Source organism: Archocentrus centrarchus, chromosome 19, assembly GCF_007364275.1.
Source record: "Archocentrus centrarchus isolate MPI-CPG fArcCen1 chromosome 19, fArcCen1, whole genome shotgun sequence".
Classification (NCBI taxonomy): domain Eukaryota; kingdom Metazoa; phylum Chordata; class Actinopteri; order Cichliformes; family Cichlidae; genus Archocentrus; species Archocentrus centrarchus.
Window position 1 is genome coordinate 26533593 of NC_044364.1, and position 17653 is coordinate 26551245.

General features: G+C 37.9%; 2 protein-coding genes across 3 annotated transcripts; both read right to left on the reverse strand.

Annotated features, from left to right (window-relative positions):
- Positions 1–6084: 6084 nt before the first annotated feature.
- Positions 6085–9261, reverse strand: LOC115797972 (zinc finger protein 570-like). The gene is made up of 2 exons (XM_030754585.1): positions 8996–9261; positions 6085–7292 (listed from the first exon to the last, which is right to left on the reverse strand). Exons 1-2 carry the CDS (start codon positions 9177–9179, stop codon positions 6550–6552), a joined length of 927 nt encoding a protein of 308 aa, XP_030610445.1. The 5' UTR covers positions 9180–9261; the 3' UTR covers positions 6085–6549.
- A 3130-nt stretch (positions 9262–12391) lies between these two features.
- LOC115797968 (gastrula zinc finger protein XlCGF8.2DB-like) lies at positions 12392–16187 on the reverse strand. Of its 2 annotated transcripts, none has more exons than XM_030754579.1 (2): positions 15982–16187; positions 12392–13762 (listed from the first exon to the last, which is right to left on the reverse strand). In XM_030754579.1, the coding sequence occupies exons 1-2, from the start codon at positions 16055–16057 to the stop codon at positions 12567–12569; spliced, it is 1272 nt and encodes a 423-aa protein (XP_030610439.1). In that variant the 5' UTR covers positions 16058–16187; the 3' UTR covers positions 12392–12566. The 2 variants fall into 2 exon arrangements, with proteins under 2 accessions (XP_030610439.1, XP_030610441.1); XM_030754581.1 differs by having other exon boundaries at positions 12392–13739; positions 15982–16121.
- Between the last annotated feature and the right edge of the window lie 1466 nt (positions 16188–17653).

Consider the following 17653-nt stretch of genomic DNA (forward strand, 5'->3'; position numbering starts at 1 on the left):
TGCAACCATTCTATATTTTATTACACTTTATCCAGGCTGCAAACTGGGGGTGGGGCACAACAAATACCTTTGCCTGTATGGCTCCTTATTGGTTTAACAATAATGGATAGTCTAGTGAAAGAGGTTCAGTTTTAGGCCAGATCTAAGGGAAATTTTATTTATGTTCTCTACAATAATTACCAAACAATAGTGATCATTTTTCTGTATTCTGTTAGGCACATTTCCAGCAGTGTAAAATAACTTGGCAGCAAATAAGGAATCAAAAGGCTTTATTGTCATCAAACACAGGTGCTTGACGACATTGTGACAGCTGCCGCTGGTCAGCGCATTACAGGAAGTTATATAAATATATACAAGGATATATAACACAATGTGTGTGTATGTGGAGTGTGTGTGAAGTGTGTGTGAGAATGGGTGAATGTGTATTTTTATTGTTATTACAATTATTATAACCTTTATTTAACCAGGTTTGTCCCATTGAGATCCAAGATCTCTTTTGCAAGTGAGACCTGGCCAAGAAGGGCAGTACATAAAGTTTCAACACAAAATTACATAAATATACCCAAAAAAAAAAAAAAAAAAAAATTGAATTTTTAAAATTAGTTAGAAGAGTCTGCAAGACTAATCAAACATTTGCACTCATTAAAAACATTTGCACTCCTGGAGCCTGGTTGTAATGGAATTTATCATTGATTTGAATACATTCAGTCATACCAGACTTTGGAGCTTAAGCTCTGATTGCAAAAAGTTCCATGTACTCGGAGCAGAAAATCTAAAAGCTTTCTTCCCCATTTCTGTTCTGACCTTGGGAACAGTAAAATGATAAAAGTCCTGGGAATGGAGACTGTAGGCCCTGTTATTCAGGATTAAAAGGGATGACAAAGGTGGAATCATCTGAAGAATAGCCTTATAAATCAACTCGTACCAATGTCTGAGGGGGCGCGCATATAAAGATGGCCAATTTACTTTATTGTAGGGATGCGCTGATCCGATATTCAGTATCGGTTCGGTACTGGCCTAAATTACTGGATCGGATATCGGAAAGAAATAAAAAAATGTAATCCAATACATTAAATAACGTTTCGCTCACATTAGCTGCATTGCAGGGCTCAGTCGTCTTCTTCTTCTTGTGACTTTACGGTTGACCAAACCAGCTTAGAGCTGCATTAACACCACCTACTGGAATGGAGAGGGGGATCAGGAGTTAGAAAACAACCCCCTCAGATCCTCCGTCGCTGCGATGGATTACCTTTGACACTGAGCGATCATCGCTGACATGTTTTTCCGCCTCCACCGCTCTCTGCCTTGTTTGTGTGTTGTGCCCGCCATGCTGAGAATCAGCTGTTATTTTTTTTCTCTACTTAAGCTCCCGGACATACTGCTAGAGAGCACAGCTATTAGCACTAGTGACCGTCCGGTACCGGAAGAACCCCTTCCCCGTCAAAATATTTTTTGATACTTTAATCCCCAATTTGTGACTAAATATAGACCTGCAGTATTTAGGAGAAAACGTATTTAGGAGAATGCTTGTAAATATAAAGCATTACAAGATTGCACTCACGCAGCCCCTAGTTTTTCACATGAACACTGATGACACAACAGCAGCAGTCAGCTGATTTACGTGCAGTCTGTCTGCACAATCAGAAAAAGGCGGAGCCGGTGCGCTCAGATGGCGCAGAAGGAAATGTTTTTCTAGTGTCCAAAAGAAGCCTTTTCGTCCCTGTAACCTCCATTAAACCTTTACTGGAAAACAGCTGGAGGTCCTTCATCAACCACCTGATCAGTAAGTGAAGAAAAGAGAACTTTGTAGCTGCTCCATCCACCCTGTTTGTTTCACACAGGGAAAACTGCAGTATGGAAGTGAAAATATGCAGATGAACTGTTAATATGAAAAAAAGTATTTCTTATCCAGTTACTTGGGTAATGAATATAAATAGAATACACAATTGCTAAAATAAACGATAGTTGCAGCCCTAATGAAATTTGCAACATGCCATAAACATCACCTTCTCACACAGAAGCAACAGGATTCAGGTGATAGTTATTGTTGTAAGTAAAGTTTATTTATATAGCGTTTTTCACAGACAGAAAAGCACTGTACAATAATTAAAACACAATATCACCCCCCCACCCCCAGAAAACACTATGTTAAAAACATAATAACATTACCATATTAAAAGAAAAAGAATAAAAATAAAGTCAGAAACCAGAAAGCCTGGTTAAACAGAAAAGTTTTCAACTATTTTTTAAATGACGTCACAGAGTCAGCTAAATGGAGCTGGAGTGGTAAACAGTTCCAGAACTTTGGTGCCACTGCCTAAAAATCTCTGCCCACCCTTAGTCTTGTATGTGGGACAACTAAAAGACTTTGATTTTGTTGTGTGAGAGACTGTTGACTTCTTCTTTTTTTTATGTTTTTAAATGCCTGGATCAATTTTAAATATCGGATTTATATCGGTATCGGCTGATATCCAAATGTAAAATATCGGTATCGGACATAAAAAAGTGGTATCGTGCCATCCCTACTTTATTGTATAAGACACAATGATGAGTTAGAGCTCCACAGTGTGTAATAAACCTCAGTGCACCATTATACACACTGTCCAACATGTGGAGGCATTGAGCAGAGGCATTCATGTGTAACAGATCACCGTAATCAATGACCGGAAAAAAAGTTGACTCCACTAATTTCTTTTTCACCCTATAAGAAAAGCAAGACTTATTTCTAAAATAAAATCCAAGTAAAAACTTCAGTTTCTTTACAGTATACTGAACGTGTGCCTTAAAAGACAACTGGTCATCAATCAAGAACCCCAAATATTTAAAAGTAGATACAAGTTCAATTTGTTGACCATTACTCGTGACAATGACAGATTGACTTGATCTTGCTGATTTAGAGCTAGTGAAGAACATAAGTTTTGTTTTATCAGCATTTAGAACAAGCTGCAGTTGGCAAAGCTGTTCTTGCACTCTATTAAATGCATTCTGCAGATATACAAACACTTCTGCAGGCGCAGGTGCAAAGCAATATATGACTGTGTCATCAGCATAAAAATGAATGGCTGCATTTGAGATATTCATTCCAGCATTATTTATATACAAGGTAAATATAAAGGGCCTAGTACTGAACCTTGGGGCACCCCCTTGTGGACAAACTGAACCTCAGAAGAAACACCCTCTAAGTAGACAGCCTGGCTTCTGTCTTTAAGATAATTTGCAAACCACCCAACTGCATGTACAGAAAACCCTGCTGCTACAAGACGTTCAATTAAAATATCATGATCCACTGTATCAAAGGCCTTAGAAAAATCTATAAAAAGAGAAAGACAACATTATTTATTATCTAAGGCTTCAAGTATAACCTTCAAGGCTGCAGTGGTAGTACTATGTTTTTTGCAAAATCCTGACTGCGAAATCGATAGGATAGAATTAGTGGTGAGGAATTATTTTACTTGTTCACTGACAAGAAATTCAAGAACCTTAGCTAAAACAGACAGTTTAGAAATAGGAAATAGGATTATAATTGTTTAAAATAGTTGGATCCCCTCCTTTCAAAAGGGGGATAACAAATGCAGATTTCCAAACTTTTGGAATTACATTGGTCAATAAAGTAAGATTAAAAATGTAGCACACTGGAGCTGCTACAATTTCAGATGCCAATTTTAAAAACAAGGGCTCCAAATTATCTGGTCCTGGTGATTTATTAGGATCAAGGTCTTTAAGAGCTTTAGCAACCTCTGTTGTAGAAAAAGGTGTAAAATTAAAAGTCTGCATATTACCAGTGGTTCTGTCAGCTGTTGGAATGTCATTAAAGGCATTTTCACTAGATGTTGGTTGTTTAGCAGGGTTTTTAGAGTTGAACAAGAACCCAGAGTAAATAAAATGTTTGTTAAAACAATTTAATATATCTATTCTGTCAGTTACTCTGTTTCCATCAACCAGCATACTGGAAGGAAGATTAACTAAGTTAGAGGTAGTCGATAAAGATTTAACTGCTTTCCAAAATTTCTTTGGACTTTTCAGACTTTCAGTAGTCATGGACAAGTAAAACTCAGCCTTTGTATTTTGGAGACGAGAGGTAAATTTATTTCTTAACTGTGTAAAATAAAGCCAGTCAGTTTCCAGGCCTGATTTACGAGCCCTGGCACATGCAGAATTTCGCTCATGCAAAATGTCTGCTAATTCAGTTGTAAACCATGGATTATGGCGGCCTTTAGTTCTGAATTTGCGCAAGGGGGCATGTTTATTAATGATACGACTGAAATTATCACAAAAGTAACTCCAAGTTAATTCAACAACATCAAAAAGAGCAATCCTTTCCCAATCAAAATGATAAAGGTCATGCAAGAAGGCCTGTTCAACAAACATTTTCATATTATGCTTTTCTACAAAGTGTGGCTTGCTTTTAGGAAGCCTTGTGTCTCTCACGACCGCCATCACACAGTGATCACTCAAATTATTTGGAAAGACACCAGTTGCCACATATTTGGAAGGCATGTTAGTTAAAACTAAATCAATGAGTGTTCCTGTTTGGGAACATTTAGGGTTGGGTCTAGTAGGGGAATTAATTAATTGTGTGAGGTTAAGAGAATCACATTGTGCTTTCAGGTCGTCGGATGCAGGCGTGAGCCAATCCCAATTTAAATCTCCCACCAAAAGTAATTTGCCGTATTTCAGCTGTGATAAGAACTTAACAAGGGAAGACAATGCATTTTTAGAAGCAGATGGCGGTCTATAACATCCTACCAACATAATACGGTGTTTCTTTGTTAATTCTATTTCAAGAGCAAGCAACTCGAGCTCCTTAGATACTGACTCTTTAAGTACTAAGTTAACGTTAAAATTGCTTCTGATATACATCGCAACACTGCCCCCTTTTCTTGGACGATCAGCAGGATAAAGATTATAGCCATTAACAGAAATATCCTTATCAAGCACAGATTTGGTGAGCCAGGTTTCAGATAAGACAATACTGTCAGCATTTGTTGAATTTATCCAGACCTTTAACAAATCCATCTTATTTAATAGACTCCTTACATTTATATGAATTAATCCAAGACCAGTTCTAGATTTAAAGTCTGCAGGGGTATAACAGTGAACCGGTGTATCAGGGCCTGGATTAGTCTCAACATTCCCTGAGAGCAAAAGCAATAGTATAACTGAACGTTTAAGCCTGATGCTACAACCTTTTACATCCGACACTTGGTTGGAAGGGTAGATGTCAGCAGTAGAGGAGGATGTAGAGTTACAAAAATGCTCACTCAGGACAAGGAGACAGCAAAACTGCAGGGACATTCTAGATTTAAAGAGCCACTTAGATATGTTCAAAGGCATTGCTATCCTTTGCTCATGTGAATTTATAAGAGTAGCTCTGCAACAGTCATTGTCAGGGAAAGTCACATTTTCATAGTTAAAACTATGTATGAGTACAAGGATAAGGATTTTCTGCCAGTGGTATTGAAGATCTCATCAAAATTGATGAATCATGAATGCTGAGATATACCATCAGATATTGATCCACTATGTAATACCACCTGGAGAGCGCCTGTCTGGCAACAGCTTAATTTTCAATTCAATTCACAGTACCAGTCAAAAGTTTTGACACACTCGCCCATTTATGTGGATGGGCAAGTGTAAGGTAAAGACCCTACAATAATACAGAGAAAACCCAACAGTCAAAATGACCCTCTATGAATAAGCACTTGGCGACTGTAGGAAGGAAAAACTCAAGATTATCAGAAATGTAAAAACTATCTTTGCCTTATATACATATGCATGGAAATACAGTATGTTTCAATGAATCCCTGTACCCATTTTTATTTATTTATATATATATATATATATATATATATATATATATATATATATATATATATATATATATATATATATATATATATATTTATAGGGGGTTCATTGCTACAATACACTTTCTACAAACAAACAGTACAACACCGCAATTAGCTTTTTTGGTCATTTATTCAACAAATGTAACAGTCTATAAAAAAACATGCAGACAATGAACCTCTGAAAGTATTTTTATAGGAAATCATTTATTTCTTGTTGCATATTTGGCCATAATTTTCTAACATCAGTATGAAAAAGGTATTTTACTGCCTTTCTGTTCAAAAATTCTCCAACCTGCATCAAGGCTTTGAACCCAGCATTTTTAACCCATCCCCAGTTAGATCTGCTAATGTGGCCAAATAACTCCATCTTAGTTTCCTCAGAGTGCATTATTTCAAAAGTGCTGGTCCTCACTGCTGATCTTGGGATTTTTTTTTTTGGCATCAAACAGTCTGAAAGTTTCATGTTTCTCTCCCTAAGATAGGTCAATAATTGACCTGTAATCTGGGTGACCTGTAATCTCATTTTTTGGTTTTGATGTTGTAATAAATATACAAAGAATGAAAGAATAGATGAGATAAGTATTATCGAAAACAAACTGTAAGTGTACAGTATCTATCCAGTATGGACCCTCATGTGTCTCTTCAGATTTCCCTGTCTGGTAAATCTTTCGCTGCAAACTCCACAGCTGAATGGTTTCTCTCAAGTGTGGACACTTGTGTGCCTCTTAAGATGTGCATGGCGACGGAATGTTTTACCGCAGTTGTTACAACTAAACGGTTTCTCTCCTGTGTGAACTCTTGCGTGTTGTTTGAGATGAGTCTTCTGGCTAAACCTTTGACCACAGAAACCACATTCAAATGGTTTCTCTCCTGTGTGGACACTTGTGTGTCTCTTAAGAGTATTCTGATGTCTGAATGTTTTTCTACAAATATCACAAACAAATGGCTTCTCTCCTGTGTGAACTATCATGTGTCTCTTCAGAACTTCCTGTTGTGTAAATCTTTCACCACAAACATCACAAACAAAAGGTCTCTCTCCTGTGTGGACTCTCGTGTGTCTTATAAGATGCATGTTGCAACTAAATGCTTTACCACAGCTGTCACAACCAAATGGTTTCTCTTCAGTGTGCAACTTAACATCTGACTGCTGTATACCTCCATTAGTTTCTGTATTCATCTGTTTGGCTGAGCTGCTGTTTGGCACTTTGGCCTCTGAGCAGTCTTCAGAGGACATAAAGTTCTCCTCATCGTCTTCACTCTTCACAGGTAAGCTGGTGATATCGGTCTCCTCCAGGTCATTAAGCTGCTGTCCCTCCTGACTTCTCCAGAATTCCCGTTGCTCCTTCTTTATGTGGAGATGCTCTGGTTCCTGCTGGTCCAGACTGGGGCTCCAGGGAACCTCTTCTTTAACGACCAACAGCTGCTGAACATCTGCGGGTAACACTGTGACACACATGCACATTATAGACTGTGACTTTAGTTAAAGGAGCCAATATATAATGTTTTAAATGAGCATGCCAAACAATGCATACAGAGGTGTTATTAAAAGACTCATTTTAGACTAGACTTTTTTTTTTCTATTTTTGTGTTTTATGGTTCAACTTAAAAATATCTCTTATTTCTGTTGAGGTGGATAACAAAGTGAAAATTATTTTTTGTTCTGTAAAGGAAAGAATGCTACTCTTTTCTACAAGAAAATGGCCTCAGTTCCTCTAACAGCACACCTGAGCTCCTTGTCTCTCAATTTGGGCCAATATTGCAAAAACCTTGGTATGACTTTTGATAGACACCTTAGTAAGCATGTAAGTACAGTTGTCCAGTCTTGTTTTACACAGCTTAGGAAACTCAGAAAGATTGGCTCAAGCAAAGAGACCCTCCTACATGCTTTTATCGCCACTAGGTTAGATTATTGTAACTTATTACACACGTTTGAGTACAGCTGGTCCAAAATGTAGCAGCCAGACTAAAACCAAAAAAGAGAACATCACTCCTTCATTGGATATCCATTCATTTTAGAATCAATTTTCAGATTTTACTGTTGACTTTTAAGGCTTGCACAAAAGCATGTTCAGATCCGACACTGTATGTGCCTCATCGAGGTCCTCTGCTGGCCATCCCAGAGTATGGCCTTTTCAGTCAGGTGCCAGCAAATCTGTTCATTTTTCTGACTGTCACATGCTTTGCCTCTTTTATATGAACCTGTTCACACTGACATTAAGAAACCCTCGGTTAACTTATCTAGTTCATAACTGCTTTCATATGACCTCTGAGTCTGATTGCAGGCATTAGCATACATGGGGATGCTAAACTCACTTTTCAGTGCAGGCCCAGACAAACAAAAAACAAACACAAAACTCTCAGGCAAGCTCAAATGATAACATTTAATTTAAAATATCAACGCACAAGCTGGATGTCTCTGAATACTAATAAGGAAATGTGCTTCAGTGCTTCCTTTGTTACCTCCTTTAGCACAGGACACACCTGAGCATCATTTAGGAAAGGAAAGAAGAAAATGCCATCCCATAATTCAAAACTATGCACTGTCCGATCATTCACAACAACATAGCAGCATAGTGGACATGTGATAGAGATTTTACATGTAAATTGATGCTGACATTTTCCTGTTGCTGCTGTTGAGCTTTTTTCTTTTCAAAATTTTAAAGTGAGAAATAAAAAATATTTAAAACATGAAATCATTCTTGTGTGGACAAAAGTAGAATACAAAATCTCAAATAGAGGATTATTCTTCACCAAAATGACTAAAGTGGTATAAAAACACGATGAATCTAAGACATGTCATTTTTGACCCACTTGCGGAAGAGTGTAGGGTCCAGTCGCTCGTGCATCTGAGGATTAAGATTTACAGCCTATTTACCAATATTAGCAAAAATATTAGACATAAAAACACAGAAACACTGTTAATTCTCACGTGATTAACATTTCGTTTTCATTTTTAGGTAATTTATTCCTGTTTCTTTCTGTTCTCACTGTCTGCTCTCTGCTTATAAGCTGTGAGGAGCAGCGGGGCTGAAACGCGTTGGAAACCTTGTAGTGTGGCATCTGTGACTGACTAAGATCAAGAGAACCTCTGTTCATCCAGCCCTGCTCGCAGTTCTCATTTACTCCACATTAAAGATTTCTCTTACCGGCCGTTTGGTTTGCGTCATCCTGCTGCCGAGGGACTCCCACAAGTTTAACTTCGGGCTTTTCTTCAGAAATCAGACTCTCGGTGTTGTGCTTTTGGAAATAATCTACTTCATTCATGTTTGCTTTCCTTTTAAAATAAACCGCAAGCTCATTAGAGATGAACCAGGCATGCGCAGAACCCATGAGCACCCATCGCTATACAAAAGCATGCAGCCCACGTTTCTGACAGTAAGGTGACACAGAGTCACGCTAAGTGCCCACACTCCTCCATCATTTAGTAAACCTTGCACTGACGTCTTCTGTGTTTTAAGCATAGACATATGTATGTCTGTGGTTTTAAGCAGGCATCGACAGAGACACCTTCTTCTGTGAGTTTTATGGAACTGATACATTAGCACCACCTACTGTTATGGAGTGTCTGTCACCCTGTCACCCTTTAAAGCAGAGCAACAAAAAGGGGTGCATATATGCTCACACACTTTATTAGGTACCCCAACTGCTCGATTATCTAACCGGCCAATGATCCAAAAATGATCCGGTGATATCTTTGTAGTGAAAAACGTATCAGTTCATATTCCAGGTATTCCTCACAAAACATGCCACTGATATCATGCCATTTAATTTTTTTACTTTTCTTTTATGCATTTACAGTTTTTGTATTACTACCTCAAACTTCCAATTCCTATGAGCAAGCACTTGGCAACAGTGGGAAGGAAAATCTCCCTCCAGCAGAAATAGGCTCAGGGAGGGGTAGCCATCTGCTATGACTGGCTGGGAAAGAGAGACAGGACAAAAGACACTCTGCGGAAGAGAGTCAGATATTAATAATAACTAATGTTTAAATGCAGAGTGGAATATAAACAGAGTGACAAGATGCGAATGAAGAAGAAACACTCAGTGCATCATGGGAACCCCCCCCAGGGTTCAGGGTCACCAGCCAATGAAGAGAAGCCAATATGGGAAAAATATGCTCTCTTTTTCTAGTCCCTGTCAGTACTCTAGCTGCAGCATTCTGGATCAGCTGAAGGCATTTCAGGGAGCTTTTAGGACAGCCTGATAGTAATGAATTACAATAGTCCAGCCTAGACGTAATACATGCATGAATTAGCTTTTCAGCATCAGTCTGAGAAAGGATGTTTCTAATTTTAGAAATACTACACAAATGCAAAAAAGCAATCCTACATAATTTTTTTTAAATATGTGCATTGAATGACATATCCTGGTCAAAAATGAATCCATGACTTCTCACAGTGATACTGGAGGCCAAAATAATGCCATTTATTTTGTGTGCACACACATAAAATGGATGGTAACATTTTTTTTTGTCCCTGCTGTTGTGAATTGTTTTCTTTTCAAAATTGAAAAGTGAAAAATAAAAAAAATTTAAAACATGAAATCCTTCTTGTGTGGATCAAAACATACAAAATATAATACAGATAATTATTCGTCACTAAACTGACAAAAATGGCATAAAACCAAGATGTACCATTTTTGACCCACTTGTAGAAGAGTGTAGGGTCCTAATTCCTACTGTTATATTACAAACAAAAATAACAATAAAAAACATTCGAAATCCAATCAGAATTCCTTTAATAATAGATATCAATACTCTAAGAGGAACAAGAAAAATATGTTTCTCAACATGTTTAAAAACAGTCAAAAAGGGCTCTGATTTTTTTAAACTGATGGATTCTCTTTAAAATCATGATTAAATTTACTATGTTATTATATAATGTTATTATAAAAATACTGCACGAGCACAGTTTCACACTTCAAGATGTTCATATTTTATATCCACTGTTTCAGGAATCACTGCCTTCCCTGGACTGTTGTCAAAGCAGTTTGCGCCCCCTGCTGACCTCATCAGAAGTGCTCTAGTCTTAACTGTTTCAATTCAGTTCAATCTTTATTAAGAAGACAGCTCACAGGAGTACATAGAGCAGTTAAACTTCGAAAAGAAAAATAGAAAATACAAATGAAAACATCTAGCTGGGTCATTATCAGTGGTTCATAATGTCAGTGTTACTGTTAAGACTCTCTAAACAACCTCTGACCATAAGCTCAATGTGTCCATTGAATTGCAGTGAGAAAACATCCAAATGAATATTAAATTAAAAAAGCCTTATTTAAAGAGTTAAAGGCCTTATAATCACAAATGCAACATAAAAACACTGTTCAGTTTTGCTCATTCTAGGATTTCTGTCAGTTTAACTTTAAAGTGAACTGTAATACATGTTTGTTGAATAAAATGTTATATTTTAAAGTTCATTCAGTTATAAAAAAAGCCACTGAACAAATTCACCTTCTCTCCTTTAAAAGAAGAACAATGATGATGTTCAAGCATCATCTTTCTTCTTTAAAAGAAAAAAGATGATGCTTGAACAAGCACCCAGCTTTGGAGAATTTGCTTATGGGAGGCAGACAAAAGTTACAGTTCACACACTAAATGATATTCTGTATTAAAAATGGGAATTTACATTCCCTCCTTTTTTGTGTGTACTTAAATGGTACCTTTCATGAAAACAATGGGCCTCATTTACTAATCTGTACGTGGAAACATTTTTACCTGTGCACAAAATCACTGTCAGATTTATGACACGTGCACCGACCACTGAGTATAGTTAGTAAATCAGGCTCATTTGAAGTCAACAGGATCGTGCCACTGCCTGGAATCTGCATACAGCATTTCTCTATATAAGGACACATGTTTACCTGGAGCTGAAGTTGAGAGAGCAGGGACAATGTTGTTGTAAGTCTGCAGACCTGAGGCAAGGAAAAAGGAAAAAGTCAGACTGCACAAACTTAAATAAGCGTCTCAGAGGAGGGAGCCAGAAAAGGTGCAGATTTCCAAGGTGTTTCCACGAGAATGCCGACTATTTTAAAGTAAATAAATAAATAAAAAGAGACGCTCGGGCTGAAATAACACGGGAGCTGAGACACTAAATGTGGCTCAAGTGGTGCCCTTTGTGAATAAGGGAAAAGCTGAAAGAAGTTTTTTTTTTTTTTTTTAATTATCTTTCTTCTGTGAAGAGCCCCGCTGACTATTTTTCATCTACTTTGGTCTCTGTTTTGTGCAAATACTTAAAACACCAACTAAAAGAAAGAGTTTCTGCACATCCTTCTTGTTAGGATTTTTGCAGATTTTTAGGCATAAGAAAAGTTTAGTGTCCAATTGTTAACTCAAGATGTTGCAGAATAACACAAAAGTAATGCAACAGAGAGTAAATTAGGTATGAATAATAGCAAAACTTCTTTTGAGCAATGACACCACAGAATAGAGAACTGTACTTTGGAGGTTAGCACAGGCGACAGATAGATTGTCATGTGGTTTTTATTTTTACAGTGTACACCACCTTTGCGCTTGTGTGCACCATTTATACATTCAAATGCAAGCAGCCCGAAGTCCCACCCAGCAAACCCCAGTACCCAGAGAAACTACAGCAACTATGTCCCTCTGCCAGACAACACCAGACAGTTAAAGAAGCTAAGCATTTAAAGGGTTAGACATGTATAGGCACAAGGAGCCCTACAAAATGTTTGTCATGTGAAGCTGCAATTGTAGAAAATCTATCATGTGTGTGCTCTCATATGTCTCTTCAGACTTCCCTGTCTTGTATATCTTTCACCGCAAATGCCACAGGAAAATGGTTTCTCTCCTGTGTGGACATTCATGTGTCTCTTAAGAGTATTCTGTTGTCTAAATCTCTTTTCACAAACAGCACAACCAAACGGTTTCTCTCCTGTGTGAACTCTCATGTGACTCTTCAGAACCCCTTGCTGTGCAAATCTTTCACCACAAATGCCACAACCAAAGGGTTTCTCTCCCGTGTGGACTCTCAAGTGTGTCTTAAGATGTGTATTAGAACTGAATGTTTTTCCACAGTCAACACAAACAAATGGTTTTTCTCCCGTGTGGACTCTCATGTGTCTTTTAAGAGTAAAATGAACTCTAAACCTTTTTCCACAAGCATCACAGCCAAATGGAGTCTCTCCTGTGTGGACCCGTAAGTGTTCCTTAAAATTAGACTTTTGGCTAAACCCTTTACCACAAAAACCACAGTCAAATGGTTTTTCACCTGTGTGAACTCTCATGTGTGTCTTAAAATGTGTCTTCCTGCTAAATTTCTCACCACAAACAGCACAACCAAAAGGTTTCTCTCCTGTGTGGATTCTCATGTGTCTGTAGAGAGACTGCCTGTGGAGAAAATCTTTACTGCACTCAGAGCAGCTAAAGGGTTTTTTGGTAGCATCACATCCCACATTGCTATTTTCCGCTGACTCAGGAACCCTTCTCTGCTTCCAGTCATTGTCACTGTCTTCAGTTTCAGGTCCAGAATCTGACAAAGGTCCCTGCCATTCATCACTCTCATTACTAACTTCAGTCTCAGAAGAGTCTGAATCCTTTTCACCTGAATTTGGCTGTAAATTACTTTTTGGATCTAGCTTTCTGGCTGATTCTGGCCCTCCACAATCCTCTCCATCAGTTTCAGTTTTTATTTGTTTATTTGTTTCATGCAAATTAATCTCTGATGGCTGAGGTTTCTCTTCATCATCTTCACTTTTTACAGGAGTAGCAGTGAATAGGAACCTGCTAGTATCAGCCTCCTCCAGCCCTTTAAGGTGTTCTGGGGTCTGAATGGTCCACTGATCTTCCTGCTCCTCCTTTATGTGCAGGGGTTCTGGGCCCCACTGGTCCTCAGAGGGGCTAGGCTGAAGGGGAACCTCTTCTTTGATCACCAACATCTGCTGGACATCAACAGGAAACACTGAAACACAAACAGACATCATATGGACAGCTCTGATTTTACAAGTATAATAAAGCAGTGCAGCACTGCCAACCTCAGATTTCTGTTTCATGACAAACCTTATTGATAAAAACAACTATTGTATGAGACAAAAAGTATTTTGTTACATTTTACCCATATTGTTATGGTAGGATGTGTATTTTAGGGGTAAAGTTTGGTTTGAAGCATTATGGATAAACCGTGCATAATGGTGAATTTCATTTTACTTTTCATTCACTTTTTTTTTTTTTTAGTTTTGTAAATGAGTTTTGGTTTCTGCATATTGCTGCTTTAATACATTTACACTCAAACAGTTTTCATAGATTACAGTGTTTAAGTGCCACCCAGCCAGAGAGTCCTGTGGATTTAAACTTGTGATACAATTAGAATAAATGTTTTGAGTTATTATGGCTGCAAAAATGATTTCTGTGGATAATTTCAACGGCATAAGACACGCATGTAAGGCCTGAGTACCAGCTGGTGTTTTCAGCAGAACAGACCTATTATATTTCACTTCCAAAACACAAACCTGATCAAATTTCAAACATAAATAATTTTTCTGATTTTGGTTAAAGAAAAATCACAACAAATATTATTTTAGTTACAGTGACACCTTTGCTAAAGTGTGGGAAACATCATTAAGACTTAAACACATAGGGGGAGCGTGCCTTAGTGATATGAAAATGACAGTGATATGAGTTTTATTAGTGAAAAAATAAAGCTGTGTGTTTTTGATTTTTAGAAATATTCAGTGCAACTGGAGCAATTCTGAAATAAAATAAATCATTGGTGAAAGGCTGAGGTTGGGCCTGCATATGTTAAATAATTTTTTTTCAGCTGAAAACAAAAATTACATTTCAAATCTTTAACAACAACAACAACAACAGAGAAGCAGCTTATTACAAAATACACAAAATAATATGAAAAAGATTAAAAAAAAAAAATCACCATACAAAACCTTCACAGATAACCCAGCTAACTTCATCTTAAATTCATACAATGCTCAGCATTGCTGCCATGAAATTAAGAGAAATGATATAAGCTTGTGATTTTTTTGTTTTTAATCTTCCAGGGTCAAGCTTGTATTTCTGCACATTTATTGTGTTTTCATTCTGTTGTACATGTTATAGCTGCCTTTGCTCCTGTGTGCGTGCTAATGTCCATCTGAATGTCTGAGGTTTTCACCTAATAACTCACCTTTGTGCAAAAGATGATCTCTGACGTTTCTGTGTATAATACCTTTGCTTATGTTGGTAAACAGATTGCAGTCAACAGGATTCATTATAAAATAAAGAAATGACCTGTTTTACAAGTATCTTTATGACTCTGTGTTATCACCGTGGGTGGCAGTGGAGCAGTGGGTAGGTGCTCACCTCACAACCGGTGGGTCGCTGGCTCGAGTCCCTGACTGAGCGCGTACTGTTGTTGTGTCCCTGGGCAAGACACTTAAGTGTGAGGTTGTCGGAGGGGCTGTAGGTGCGAATCAGCAGCCATGCTTCTGTCAGACTACCCCAGGGCAGCTGTGGCTGCATTAGTAGCTTACCACTGCCAAGTATGATTGGGGTGTACATGAAATTGCAAAGCTTCTTTGAGTTCCTTGAAAAGCACCATATAAGTCTAATTTATTATTTTCATACATACATTATAATCAGTTCAATCCTTTTGAACACTTAGAATAACTTTATAGAGCTGTAATGTGCTATTTGCAATGTCTGCAGCCTTCTTGGAAGATCTGTGTGGAAAAGACATTTTTAATGCTGGACAACTAAAGGATATTTAAATAAAGGATATAAAAGTGACTTTGCTAAAAACTGCTCACAGCTTCTATCTTGGCAGGAATGTTGGTTCTGGCTCAAAATGCCTTCATATCATTAATGCAGATACTGCAAGTTTGTTTCACAGATTACTGGCTAAAAACTCACAACACTTTAAATACCGGAAATCAAACACCCCCATGCTGCCTTTTATTGTTGTTGAACTACAAATTAACTCTCTTGTGTACGCAGTGTAAACCGTCCGGGTACCACACAGGACCCTTGCCGTTCCGTTCCGCATTTTTTAACCCGTTTTAACATGATTCGTAGGATATTAACGGATAATAAGAAGCCCGGTTCTCAGGTGAATAATTTATTACACCTACCCTAAAACGAGCTAGCAGCTAACGAGCCGTTTCCTTCGGACAAACACGGTGATGATCTTACCTTCCTGCAGCTGATGGACTTTGAACTGCGGCTCACTCTCGCAGCTGTTACGGCGAACACAATTCAGTTCATTCATGCTCTCTTCTTTACAATAAACTGTAGAAATGATCCAGGAGGGTCGATCAGGAGGATCGATCACCGCTTGTTTACATTTCTGTACGGTCGCATCAGCATTGGAGCTGCACACATTTATTTACCATTGATGTGTTTTAGACAGGCACCTACGCAGGCACCTTCACTCTTCTTTTTTTCCCCCTTTGGTTTATTGAGAACACACACACACACTATAATTTAGTTTTATTTCGTTTTAACTTTCTTTTCTCTAATTCAGTAATCTAATTAGTTTTTAAGAGTGGTTTTCCTCATTTTTATTATTTTTTATTTAATGCTCAGTTTCAGTTAAGTTTTCGTTAGTTTTAGTTTTTCAATCTTTATTTGTTTGGTGCAAGATTCAAGGTGCAAGAGTAACTATTGAGCAATAAGACCTCAACAAATTATACCATTAAAAAGTTCTATTCAACAATCAACTGTTCACAAGATAGCAGCATTATGTGCTAAATGTGTGTAATATTAAGGACACACATCAACATCGTGAGACATCAACAGAGAGCAACATAAAGAGAAATCCAATAAACTTAAACTTCCAACAGACTCTTATCTCCTAAAATTTTTCTCAAAAAAATATTAATAAAAATATTTATCTCAAGAATAAATTGGACTGCCCAATGCAAGTCCAGCTTCAGTATTTTTGTGTGTCACACAAAAATCTAGGACAATTATGTTTGCAGCCAAAAACAAAACACCCCCCCCCCCCCCCCAAAAAAAAACAAAACAAAACAAAACAAAAAAACAAACAAAAAAACAAACAAAACAAAAACTGCCCACAAAGAGGGAGAACCCAGGAGGGAAAAAAGTCCCAGGACTTTTTGTTTTTGTCAGCCGGCGCCACAGGTAAAACATCAGCACACAACCACAAGGTAATTAACACACATAATGCAGCTCACACAAGAATAAATGACGGTTGGTTGTGTACCTAGACCAAGCAAAGACCCAGCACAGAAGTCTAATTAGCGAGTATCTAACCAAGCTACCTCTCTGAGCAGCTCCGTCGGAGAACCAGCATCACAGCTATGCAGCACGGTGACAGCCATAATGGACCATTTTAAGCAAAACAAACAAACAAAAAAACTGCTGGCTAGTTAATACACAGGAACACTGCGAGCAGGAGGATGCACTGATAAATTTGTTTATTGGGACTGCATGTCCATACCACTATGTGACACACAAAAATACAAACACACACAGTCTTGAAAAGATGTATTTGAGCTTCCTTCAAATGCTCAGGGTTCAGTTCAGTTTGTTCTTGTTTATAATGTTTTGCTGTGTTCTGATGTTTTACACCACATGAGAGGTAATTTAATCTACTGCACTGAAGCTGGACCTGCATCTAGTGCTGGGCAGTGCAATTTATTCTTGAGATAAATATTTTTGTACTGGAACTGTTTTTAAGTTTTGTTTCTCCAGGCCTATAGGGGCGCACGTGTACACAGTTCACTATATTGAGCCGATTAGTGAATAGAAGGAATGAGCAGTAGGTTTTCTCATGAGGCAAGTGAAGAATGGTACATCTCTGCCAACCCAAAGCCATCTGTTCCTTTCTATCCCTTTGAGT